The following is a 12,587-nucleotide window of genomic DNA, read 5'->3' on the forward strand; positions in this document are numbered from 1 at the left end:
CCACCATTGTTTGGGGAATCTGGAAACCTAACTGGCAGACTGGAGGCTTCCTGTCAGTCCTGTCTATGTCTGCACCTTGAACATAGTGATGAGTTTCAGATACTCCTTGAAGTTTCTAAATAAGTTCAAGAAAAGCTGTTAGAAAGTATATTGTATTCTCTTCAAATAAATACTCCCCCTCCACTGCTGCCAAAATCTCCCAGTGAACAAATAAGCAATACAAAGCAACAGAAAAACAGCTAGCATTTAGAGAAGCTTGGAAAAATCTGGTTTTTTTTGTTTGGTTTTAATCCATTAATGTTTAAAAATGAAACATTAAATATTTGTTCCCCTGCTTTGGGTCTCAGATTCATTCAGTTCCTTACCAGAACAATCATCCTTGCAATTCAAACATGTTTGATTATTTCAGGTAACACGATTCCGTGGGGCTGGTAAAGAATGTAACAGTCTAGAACGTGGACAGTTGATAAAAGTCAGGGAGTTTTCTGAGGTAAATTCTTGCCTTTAACAGTGCAGCAGTAGAATACACATGAAAGAGGTATTCATTTATCCAGCTTCCATGAAGTTTTCCTGCATTATTATGCATTATTTTGGGATGCCTCGCATAAGTGAAGAACTCGTGTCTCTGGATTCCTGTTGTGAAATTATCATGGACACAATGATAAGTGGGGTATTTTGTGAGTATTTTTTTGTTTTGCTTTTCCTCCAAGATAGTGAGGTGATTTGTATCTCAGTAGTGAACCTCATCCCAGCAGGTATGGATGTCAAGGTATCATCTACATCTGGTAAAGCAGCCTTGCTTGTCCTTTATGCCCAGTATCTTCGTTCTTGACCTTGAAGGAGTGTTCAGTTTTTTGCTTTCAGGCTTTCCTTCACATTTTAAAAGCAGAAACCACATTCTCATGATCTCTGATTAATTAGGATGTTATCTTTATCTCTTGTCCTTACACCAGAATGAGAAAATGTTACGAAGATTGGGGAAAACTTCATCTGTCTTGACAGTCTGTAGTTTTTCCACTCCTGCAGTACTGAAACAGTTAAAGAAATTAATCTCTGACTGTTCTGCCAATTGAAGTCATTAAGATCTCAAATTTTAATGTCTAATTTTTAATATTTAATAATGAAAATACATTTAATAATGAAATTACATTTTTAAAGCCATGTTATATGTGTTAAGGTTTAGGCTTATGTAAGTAATAACCCTTCGCTTTTTCTAAAATCTCAGGTAAATCAGCTAAACATCACATGAAATGACTTCACAACCATACACATTAAACATGATTTTGATCTTGCAAGTAAAATTTAATAAGTAACACCTTATAAGTGTTGCAGGAACACAAAAGTTGTGTTGATCTTTAATAGTTTGTTTATATTAAAAGCAATGTTATATTTAAAGCATAAATAAATATATTGTCTTTGTTTATATTAAAAGCAATGTTATGTTTAAAGCATAAATAAATACATTGTCCAGAGAGAAGTTTGTGTGCTCTGCTATAGTAGTGAGCCTTTGCTGAAGTTGCTCAAGCTAAATTAGATCCACTAGGAATGGGACATCTTGTCACATTTGGGATGAGTATCCATCAGTTATAGGTTTTCTTCATGTCTGTTCTAACATAATTTAAAGATAATTCAATGGCAAGTATTTTAAATGAATACTATAATTTGCTCCTATTTTAAGTTGGATGGCAGGCAAACAGAAAGTTAGCTGTACTGAAAACAGAGCTGTGCACAGAAGGTGACAAATGAGTCTGCCGTCAAAGGAAAGATTGGCAGCCTATGGCACATCCACCCAGCTGAGGCAACAGCATGACTGCTCTGGGCTTGTCATTATTTTAAAGATCTGTATTATAGATTCATTTGCAGCATCAGATCAACAGAAGGGCATTTGTTCAAATGGTCTGTAACATTAGTGAATGTGTTATCAAAACAGCACACACCACTCCATTGTAACTGTTGCTTTGGTGTTGCACTATAATGATAATGCCACAGAATTATGAATAAAATTAAACTGGCAAATACTATTGCTTTATCCACGCGTTTTGGCCAAAGTGGTATTTTAGTCATTGAAATTCACCTTGGAGAGCAGATGTGGTAATTTCCCTTTATTCAACATAGTTTCTCAAAGTTCTTGAGAAAATGAAAATATGACAGGTGTGTGTGGACCATCCCCTTTCTGTGTTACCCTGATAAATAGGAAATTGCTTGCATGTGATTGGGTCATATGGACAGAGATTTTAATTACTGGCAGTAAATTTGCCTAAATTCATGAGAATAAAACTTTTGGATTGTATGGGACATATAAATGTATTGTAGCGTTTGGAGTGAATTATTGTTCCAGATTTTTCGTGGTTTCAGTTGGTGTTTTTAAAGCTGATGTGAGCATCAGATCCTATTTAGCAATCTCTCTCACAAGGCCAGTGGGAGACAGATAAAATGATAAAATTTAGAAGCGTATTCCACCTGCGCAACTGTGTAATATTCATGTAATAGTTCCTTTGCTGTGAATGGTTTTGGGACATGTAGTGGTTGTGGGGTTTTTGCCTTATTCTTCCATCTTTTTTTCTATTTCTTTGACTTCCTGCCACCCCCCAGTTTTCTAGCTACTGGAGTCATGAAGTGGCAGTAAATTTGGTGACCCTACAGTGTTCTGTTGCTTTTTGTCTAAGTTTTTGAACATGAAGGAAATGATACTTTAGAATGTGCTTAAAGGGAAGGGGAAAATGTGCTGATAACTTCTGGTTTTGAAGTACTTTTGGAAAAGAATGGGTTTTGTGTATGTAATCTTTATAAAATTTAAAGTACTCCTGTAAATAGTTATGAGTTAAGGTGACTGCTTAAAGTTGAAGATTTGAGGTAATCTGTTGTTGCAGTATTTGTCGTTAACCTAAAAAGGTTTAATGCTCCAGTCGGTGTTGACACTATTTAGGAAAATAGTATCGGGGGAGATTATGTTCTAGCGCATGAAATAGTTGAGAGGCATTGCAGTGAGATGATACATGGTGCTGAGATCTCTGCCATTTCTTACCTGGAATTCAGAATTACAGTTTATGAATCCTGAATCCTGTGGGTAGTCCAAGGATGTCCTAACATTCATAGTTACTTTTGAAAGGTAATTTTTAACCTTCTTAAGTGTGACTTACCAAGAGCTGCCAGCTTTCTTCTAAGTACATTATTTTGAAAGCAGTTGGGTATAGTCCATCATGTCCAATTGTTGCACATCAGGTTTATTAACATCTCACATTAATGGCCTAAAAACATTTCCAAAAATTTCTTGCTTTTTTCTCAAAATTTAAGTCTAAGCACGGAGTCCTTACATGGGTTTTGAAATACACATGAACGCAAAGTTGTAGTTAAGTTGCGTAGAAACTATTCATACTTGTTTATGATAGAAATTTTCCAGGATACGTTGTTCTGGTATCTTACACTGATTTAAATTCCATTCGTTCTTCACTGAAACATCTAACAGTTCACTGAACTTTTGTTTTAATTATCTTTCTATGAAATATAATTTATATGGAATTATTTTCTGTACTGAGAATGGACAGTATGTAGTATCACAATGCGCCACTGAACCTGGAAGGTGGTGGCATTTGAGGAGGAAGGAATAGGGAAATGGAATCAACCATTATTTCTTGCAATTATTTTGATTCACAGATTGCCTGTGAGTTGTGTTTTCATCACCTAATTATATAAATAGCACTTTTTACTTTTTTGGCATAAAGAGGCTTTTTTCTATTTTGGAAGCCACCAAGGCTTTGAGCTTAATTTAAATTTTGTATTAATGTATGACATTCTGACTTAATTTCCTGACACCAAGTAGGGGTGTATAGTAGTGACCAGCATAAATAGTAAGGAAGTATTTCATGGCATTGTCATCTAGAAGTTTTGACTTTTAGTATTGTTTTAGTGGTTTTATTTATGGTTTTGTGTTACTCTTCAAGACTTATCCCACAGAAACCAGGGCTAGATTTTGGTTAAATGATGCAGAACAACACAAGCTGATGCAGAGTAAGATGCATGTTGATAGTAATGAAGTTCAGAAAGTGGTGTGCTGTGGGGAGTTTCTGTCTTGGCAGAACTTAATTTTTCCTGACATGAGCGTAAAACACCACGCTCAAACTCTGCTTATGGTGTTAACCGCAAGGCCACCAAATCAGACTCAAGAGGGTTTTAATTGCTTTGTCAACAAGTATTATTTTTTAATTTTGTACTGGAGAGGGTTTGTCTGAACTTCCTAGAATGAATAACTTCCGCTGCTTCTGGTCAGCGCTTCATCAGAAAATTGATTGTGCTCAGTATTAGACTGTTTTACAAGGCTTAAGCATAATTTAACATTTTTAAATCAGCTGTTGGTTGCCCTGGCACAATACAATTGCAGCAATTCTAAAGTAATTTTTGTAATTCAATTGTTTGAAGAGTAACTTATCATTTAGCATATACTAGAAGACCAAGGGCACAAGTGTCATTAAACTCTCATAAGTTTAAATATATTACATTTCAAATGTGGTGTGTACGAAATGATGTCCTTAGAATAGCTGTGCAAAAAATAGACCAGATATTTCATGATCTTTTCTTGCCTTACTAGATCATTTCCATTAATTTTTATGGCCTCATTTACTAGCAGTCATTGCTAGTACCAAAAGAAATCACTGTGCAACAAACTAAACTCAGTATCAGTGGACAGGCTATTCTGGTGGAAGGCAGGTGCAGATTGTATGGCATAGTATTCTGTAGTATTCATTTTTTTTCCTGCGTGTTTATGCCTGTGTAACAACTGCTAAGTCTTTTTTTTTTTTCTGTGCGTTCTTAAAAGAAAAAAAACAACAAACAAACCAACCCCGACTTTGAAGTTACTTAAAGCACAGATGATCTCTGATTTTAAAGAATGTGTTACAAACAGCTGTCCTGAAGTGGCAGCCTAATGGAAGATTGACATGTCCCTGTATACCCTGGTGTGGTTTCCCCTGTGTCAAGTGACTGGAATTCATGGCATTTAAGATGTACATTCTATAGGGCTGAAAGTTAGTTTATTGCTTGAGCATGGTTCAGCTCCTCTGCAGTATGTGGTTGCTGGTATAACATGGAAAGTGGTATAGTGTAAATGGGAGTGACTGGGAAAATTTCTGAGTTCAAGTACAATCAGTAAAGGAAATTATAAAAGCCCTATGTATGTCTATCTCTTCCAGCTCTTGCTTCCCCGTTTGTTTTTAGTGGAATTTGTGTATTCAGTGTGCAGAGAGAAGCAGGAGCTATATTCAGAAAGACTTCAAATGATGTGTTAAAGGGTTTTGGACTTTTATCTGCCACAGCCCATGGGTATCTCTGGCCTGCATAGTGGCAAAGCTGCTGAAAATCTGAGAGCTCAAGTGCACTGTTTATAAATACTTGATAACAATGTTTACAGCTCTGCAGCAACACTCTTTTGGGTGTGGGGAAAAAGGAGGTGATGTCAAACCCTCTGCTTTATCCTCATCTTCATGAAAAGTCGTGTTCAGCTCAGGATTTGGCGAGGTAAAGGTGGGTCTTTATTCCCACCCTGACTTCAGTAATATTCTTAGGAGCCAGCAGGGAACGGATCCCTCCCCTATGGGGCTGCCTTGATCTTCAGAGGCTGATACCAGATACAGGCAAGAGCTTGCTGTTTTATCTGCATTTTCCATCCCTACCTTAATGAGTGAAATGGTTAAGTATACGAGTGGGTGAGCCTCAAGGAATGTGTCTTCCATTTGACTTGAATATTTCGGTGGATAAAGGGTGAGGGAGGGAGAGGAGAGAGAGAGAGAGAGAAATCCATTTACATCACTCGAACTGCATTGAGTGTGTGCCTGTGTGCAGGTTAAGAGACAGACTACAGTGTCTTTGCTTTCTGCAGGAAGCAGCAATGCCGTTTGTATCCTAAGAGGAATTTTTTATTTAGAAAAGGAAGCATTCTTTCTACCCAGGAAATGGCTTTCCTTGTGCGTTGCTATGCCAACTGCCTGCAGCCATGGTCTTCCAAAGTAAGCACAATAACGTAATTATATTGGCGTATTGCATTCAGACTCATGATTCTCTGGGTTTTTGTGTGTGTGTAACTGTGTTGTATTTTTGTTGCCGACTCTTTGGGCAGTAGACATGCTTGTCTTGATTGCGGGGAACAGGCATCATAAAATTAAATGTCCATCAATGTCATGCTGCTGAGATTAATTGTGCAAACTTGGTTAGCTGAGTGGAACAGAGATCACTGGTCACTACTCTGTCAGCATCATTAGCAGCCAGGGGAGGAGGTCCCTATTTGCGTGCTCTGCCCAGATTTTGGGGGAGTGGAGGATAGTGGTGGAGCGGAGGGTAGTGGTGGAGCGGGGGGAGGCAGCGTGTGTGAGTGTGTGTGATTGCAAATGAAACAGGAGTATTAACAATGCTTGGCTGAATGCTGGAGGCTGGTTCCTGCACCCTGACTAATATAATACTGTATTAAGCCTTTTTGAGGGAGTCTCTGTGCAGTCAGCCATTTTAGCTTTTTTCCTCCTTTTTCTTTTCTTTCCATTCCTCAGGCTTAGGGAATGGTTTTGTTCCCCTGGATGAATGCTGGATAATGTAGGGTTTCATCAGGCTCTGTATGTCCTGACACGCTTAGACTTTGTGTTACAAAAATGGAGACTAACGCTGTCGTTTGGATTGCTGCTCTGCACTACAAGTGTGAGGGGGGTTTTGAGCTTACCAGTAGTGACACTTTTAGCTCCAGCTTGGTTTCACCCCCTCCTCCTCTTTTTAATTTAATGCTGTAGAGGGTGACTTGCCATCCATAAGAAATTGGTACATGATGTGTAAATTCAGTTCAGTTTATGTTTCTTCATTATGAAACCACTTGCAATCCCAGCTAACCATGGAGTTATGGGCCAGCAGGAGAAACACTCAGTAAGTATTGCAAATTCTGCTTGTTCTATCAATAACCTGTCATTGGCAAACTGCATGGAGGTTGAAACTGCTTGTCGTCCTGCTTGCGGGCTTTTCTGCTTGTGAGTTTAACAGTGGGTTTTGAGGGAAAGCTGTACCTGCTGTGGCATTAGAGTCGGTGGTTGTATTTAAGATTATTTTTAGCTTAGAAAAGGGAAGTCTGTAGGTTCATTTTGAATGTTAAAAATTGATTGAAAAAATGCTGGCATACCTTAATGGGGCAAGAAGCTATGAGCATTCTGTTAAAATCAGTATGCATTTGTTAAAACTTTAAAGAAATATGCAAACTGTATAACAAGTGATATAATTGTAGGTGGTGATAAGAATAGATTTATCCTGCCTAGTGTATGGTACTTGTGTGCTGTTGCCTTGTAGCATGGCGTTTAACATCTGTGATACACTTATGCTGAAAATGCAGAAACTGTTAGTAAAACATGGAATGAACAAAAGGCGTAAGTACTGCTGCTTTCTAATTGATCCCATGAGTCAGCTACACCTTTGTCATGCTTTAATCCCATAGGCTGCCTGTGTTTATTGTTTGGGAAAAATGCATTCATAAGCAGAAGAGCAAACATTATTTAAAAAGGCCTCAGGTGTCAGGAATTAGATATTTAGGTTTTACACGATAAAAAGATTGTAGAAGTGTAGATTCTTACTGCTCAGTTAGCACACTTAAATCTTCATGCCAGATTTTACATGGTTCAATATAATTTTCAATCTTACAATTTGTTTCTTGGAAAGATATTTTTATATATGTTATGTGCATACTGCGTGTGTTTAGAATGTGCAGGGAGTGTGTACAGTATGTTCAGCGTATACAGCTAAGAATTGTAAATATTGGGAAGATGTGATAGCAGGAACTTTTTAAAGGAGGAACATTTTCTCCAAGAATTCAGTTAGATTGTGTAGAAATATGGAAACTAACCTAGAAACATTTCAGAATGTGTCTAGTGGATTTTTCTTATGCATGCAACAGACATATCACATTTTCTTGTAGACTGTTCCTTCCTCCCCTTTCTTAATTACATTCTGAGTATAAAAGGAGTTCATGTTACCAAATCATTTGCTGCTCATGAAATATTTAGAACTGAATCTAAAAAATAAATAAATAAAATTAATTTCCTCCTGAACTTATTGAAGAACCTGAAATAGGATAGGATACCTTGAATTTGCAAATAGGAATAAAATGAGAAAGCTGCATAATTGTTGGGTTTTCCTTCTCTTTGTACTCTCCAAAGAATGTTGATGAAAAGTTCTAGATTGATTCTGATAAGCCAGCAAGTCTAACTGATGTAAAAGAATTGCTTATAGATAGAGGAAAAATATTAACCTGGCATTTTAGAGACACTATGTTGCATGCTCTGTCATATTTTAGTTGTATTACTTTGAGTTAATTAAATTGTAGAGATGCAGGATTAATAAAAGGGAAAAGATCAAAGTATTGCTTTACAAGAAAATTAGTTTACCTTAGAAATGTCCACATATATGTAAGAGAAAGAGTTGACACAGGGCTGGCATGCAATTGCAGAATTTGCATGAACAAAAGGCATAGTTTAGAGTTTATATAGAAGTTTAAGATGAAACTGTTAGAACACAACATAGCTCAGTGAAAAACACCATTTTGGCAATGAAACTTTCCATGCTTGTTCTCCAGGTAGAAGTTATTTTGCTTGGAAAATGGGACCAAAAGATGTGAATTTTTGATAGAGAGGAAAGGCAACCTTGGAGTTTCAGTGTATACAGACTTTATCTAGCTTTGTCTAAAAGGTAAACTTACTGAATTAGTACTTTTTGGTGATGTTATTTTCATTTTAGTATGTTCCCAGAATCCTAAATCTTTTCTTGGTATCTGATTTATTTCAAGGAGAAAGCCTTAATTACTTCTGTGACATCCCCACCTAGAGTCGCACGGCTTGATTTGCTGGGACAATCTGGAATTGGATGCAAAAATCTCTTGTGCAAGGCTTCACAAAATTCTGTGAATTAATTTTAGTTAATGCTGTTAAATCTTAATTTCACATTAGTTTAGTTAGGGAATGAGGGTTGTAGCTTAAATCTACTGTTCTGTGAAAATGGAATGCAAGCTGGCCATTATGTTCATCGTGGTGAAAATGAAGAGAGGAAAAGTAAGAAATTGTGTTGTGTTTCCTACATTATTTAATATAAGAAATAAAATCAACAGCATCAGTCAAGTGTGCTGGTCCTACATGCCTCATGTTTTATAAATGGGAAGAGTCTGAAGCAGTGTTACAGACACCTATTTGAAGGTTATGTTGATCTATAGGTGGTGTTCCTTCATACACAACTGTTGTCATCTAGACAGGGATTATGCTTTCGGTGAAAGATGGCAAAGTATTGTAAGCTGGATTGTTGCAAAAGTTTTTCTGCTTAGTTCTTGTATTTAGTGTACTTAACTAGATTTTGTGTATTTCACTAGGTTCGTTCTGTTTGCCTGTGTCCTTGCTGGTTTTTAGAGTCTTCTCAGCAAGCTTTGTAGTGCTTTCATTATAATTTTCATTACCTTAGATGTTAGGAGGCTGAGTGATGTTTCAAAAAAAAAAAAAAAAAGTTGCTTTGTAGACGTTGAAACAACTATCCCTTGAAAAGTTTCACACATTGCCTCTTATACCTGCTTTATTATGTGAAAAAAAAAATCACATGAAAGTCTAGCGCAAGAAGGTTCCCACTGTAGGTTTGGGCCTTCTAAAATGTTATCTTTCTATCTCATTTCTCCTGTGCCCTTCCTTGCATATGGTGTTCATAGGAACTTTAGTCAAGGTCTTCAAAGAAATAAAATTGACAGGTATAATGGTTTTTTAAAATGTGACTTGAGATGTGTAGTTCTTTCATGACTGTGTAATGATTAACAACTCATGAATTGCAGAGTACTTTGGAGTGACTTACGCACAGCCTTTAAGAAAGTTTAAGTTACATTTTTACTCTGAGTGTTATTGAAATGAAGTTTGCTAATAAAGGATATTTTTCACTGCCAGCCCAGTGACTGTCCTTTAGCGATCATGTAGGTGCTACAGTCTTTTGGTGTAGTTGACCTGTTTTGAATTGCTGAAAAATATTAAAAGTGGCAAGTCAAATCCTTGGCTTGTTATTCTATTTTAGTTCATGAAGATTTGTGGCACAGTGCTAGGTGCTCCCTCACTCCCAGGAATGAGAAGGGAGTGGTATTTTGAGGAACAGTCTTGAGTGGGAATTGTTCAAATAAACTTGTTCTAGTTTGATGTGTAGTAAGGTACTGGCTAGCTTGCTTTCCTAAGAAATCTAGGACTATACAGAATAAGCATAATTTTATGTTACTGGAAGAGATCATCAGTGTTATTTTATAGCTCAGACAATAAGTGTAGCTAGGGATAGTTACTTGTCCTTTGAATGAGCTTTGCACAGCACGAATAACACATGGGAAAGAGGTGTGATTTTGTGATCAGGTGGCTGTACTTGGTAGTCTTTTATGTGTTTATATATATATATCCGGAAAAGAATAGATATAAAAAAAAGAATTTCAACTAGGTAGTAACCTGTTAGCTACTGCAGCTGCTGATGATGGTGATTTTGTTCATTTTAATGAATTACATTGCCCTGGGACTTGATACAGGTTTTTTTCTGATTTTGTTAGGCACCTTTATTTTATCATTTATTGAAACCAGATTTCTGGTTTGGCCCCTTCTGATTATTCCTTTCCTTTTAATTTATATATTTCAAAAGAAGTATCCTCTCTGAAGGCCAATAAAGGAGTTGTGGATTTTTCATATGATTAGGAGTAGTGTTTCACCTCTTCATAGGTGCATTATGATACAGTCTTTAATTACATAACCATGTATCTTCCATAAGATTCTTTTCAAGATGGATAGCTCTGGTTTAATGAGCAGCTGTTTGATACTTCCGGCTAGCTTCATTGCTCAACAGGCCAGGTTGTGGTTTTGGCATACTAGTCAAGTTCTACTCGGAAGATGAAAGTATTATCTTTTCTCTTTACTTTTGTGCCTTTTTAAAGTGTTTGTCACCACAGTGTTAATGTGATTCATTAAAGTAGTGCAGGGGTGGCATTGTCTTAATTTTTCAGATAGCTCTGCTGAAGCAAATATTTGGCAAAAATTAAGGACAGAATTCTGAGAACTTAAGATGCTTATTCCTCAGCATAGCTAGGCCTAAGTAAGTGTTAAAAGTATGGATTATATTAGTTTAATTTCTGTGTATTGGCCCAGTTCAGGCACCCATGGCCTAATGATTATTTGAAAGGCTGATTTTAAGTGGCTTGCCTGGCATCCTACCAGAGATCTGTGGTGGAGCCTGGCTAAATTCCTGTTCTCCAAGACAACATTTAACTGCAGATTTTTCTCAAAAGCTTATAAATGGCAAAATTTGGGTCATTTCATAGGAATGACAGTGAAAGCATTAGCTGCCTGCAGAGATGGCAATGAAAGCATCCTTGGCTCATAGGACATGTCCTGCCATCTTTCTGTTACTGTTTCAAGGCCTGGGGATTGCTCAGCATATTTAAGAGAAAGGAGGAAAAGAATGAAAAAAAAGAAACCATATCAAAAAAAGCTACCACCTCTATGTATATTGTGTGCGTGTGCGCAAAAGTGCTTCCTCTACCTTCCTAAGAAGTACCTGAATTTTTTTCAGGTCAACATAGGTAGTTGGTGTAGATGATCTCACAGTAGGGCATTTGTTCAGCAAGTTTATGAAGTAGGAAAAATTCAGGCCCCATAATGAGAATTTTGACTAACATAATCAGTATTGTTGGTTCTGGTTTACATAATAAAGTGCCCAAATCTAGTGGTGGTATTGGAGTGGTATTTATGATGGAGCACCTGGAAACGTGTCATTTGCAGTCACAATACAGGTGTGAACCTGAAAAGGAGAGTCAGCTTTTTCCAAAATGCTATTTTGAGACCAGCAGACAAACGCTGTTTATCATTACTGAGTTCTTGGCACTCCTTCCTCATCTTCAGCTGAAATTGAGAGCTGCTGATACCCAACAAGTAAAAAAAAACAAATGAAGACCCCCAAAATATAAAAATAAAATACATGCAATCAAAAAGCCAAACATCAAAAGAAACAAACAAACAAAAAAATCATAAGTGCTTTAAGGTGCTGTTGATTTGCTCCTGATCATACAAATTAATAAAAACACAGGAAGAATAGAAGCTATAAAAAAGCAGAAGATAATGGATTGTGTTGTGCTAAGTAGCATAGGTTAAAAAAATCAGGGAATTAGCAATGTGTGCATAGAGTAACATGAAGTCCATTGTAACTGGAAGCAAGCAGAGTCACGTAAGGAAATCCTGTGCCTCAGTATCTAAAGCTGATTCTTTCTCCTGCAAAATATTTGCGCTCCCTTGTAGAATACTAGCTCAGGAATTTTAACAGTGGTACATATGCTTGAGCTTTAAGCAATTTCCAAGTGACATAAACCCGTCAGTTTAGCAAATGGACCTCTAAAAATATCCCAGTAAGATGAAGTAAATTAGGTTTTTGGAAACTTCATTTTTAGTTATTTAAGGCAGGAATTCTCAGTGATATGCAAAGAAATATCTGTGGCTTATCAGCGAATTAGAAACCACTGTCGGTAGTCTTGCTTGGTTTTGCAGTTGTGGTTGTTGCTGCTGGTACTACTCCAGTATGCAAAGGCA

The 12,587-nt window shown here is 37.0% G+C and overlaps 1 protein-coding gene across 8 annotated transcripts in view; it reads left to right on the forward strand.

Annotated features, from left to right (window-relative positions):
- RAPGEF2 (Rap guanine nucleotide exchange factor 2) overlaps positions 1-12,587 on the forward strand; it is a 197,918-nt gene that overhangs the window by 120,552 nt on the left and 64,779 nt on the right. The window contains exons 1-2 of one of the 8 annotated variants that reach the window (XM_057419204.1): positions 5,972-5,999; positions 6,860-6,897. The exons of 5 other annotated variants lie outside the window; for them this stretch is intronic. In XM_057419204.1, coding sequence (XP_057275187.1) covers positions 5,987-5,999; positions 6,860-6,897 — 51 coding nt within the window. In that variant the 5' untranslated portion in view covers positions 5,972-5,986. Of the gene's footprint in view, positions 1-5,854; positions 6,000-6,358; positions 6,898-12,587 lie in introns of those variants that run through there. 2 more of the 8 variants (XM_057419203.1, XM_057419202.1) reach the window with 2 other exon arrangements.

Source organism: Pezoporus wallicus, unplaced genomic scaffold (genome assembly GCF_028554395.1).
Source record: "Pezoporus wallicus isolate ANWC-B61680 ecotype Strahan unplaced genomic scaffold, APGP_CSIRO_Pwel_v1 contig_2384, whole genome shotgun sequence".
Taxonomy (NCBI): domain Eukaryota; kingdom Metazoa; phylum Chordata; class Aves; order Psittaciformes; family Psittacidae; genus Pezoporus; species Pezoporus wallicus.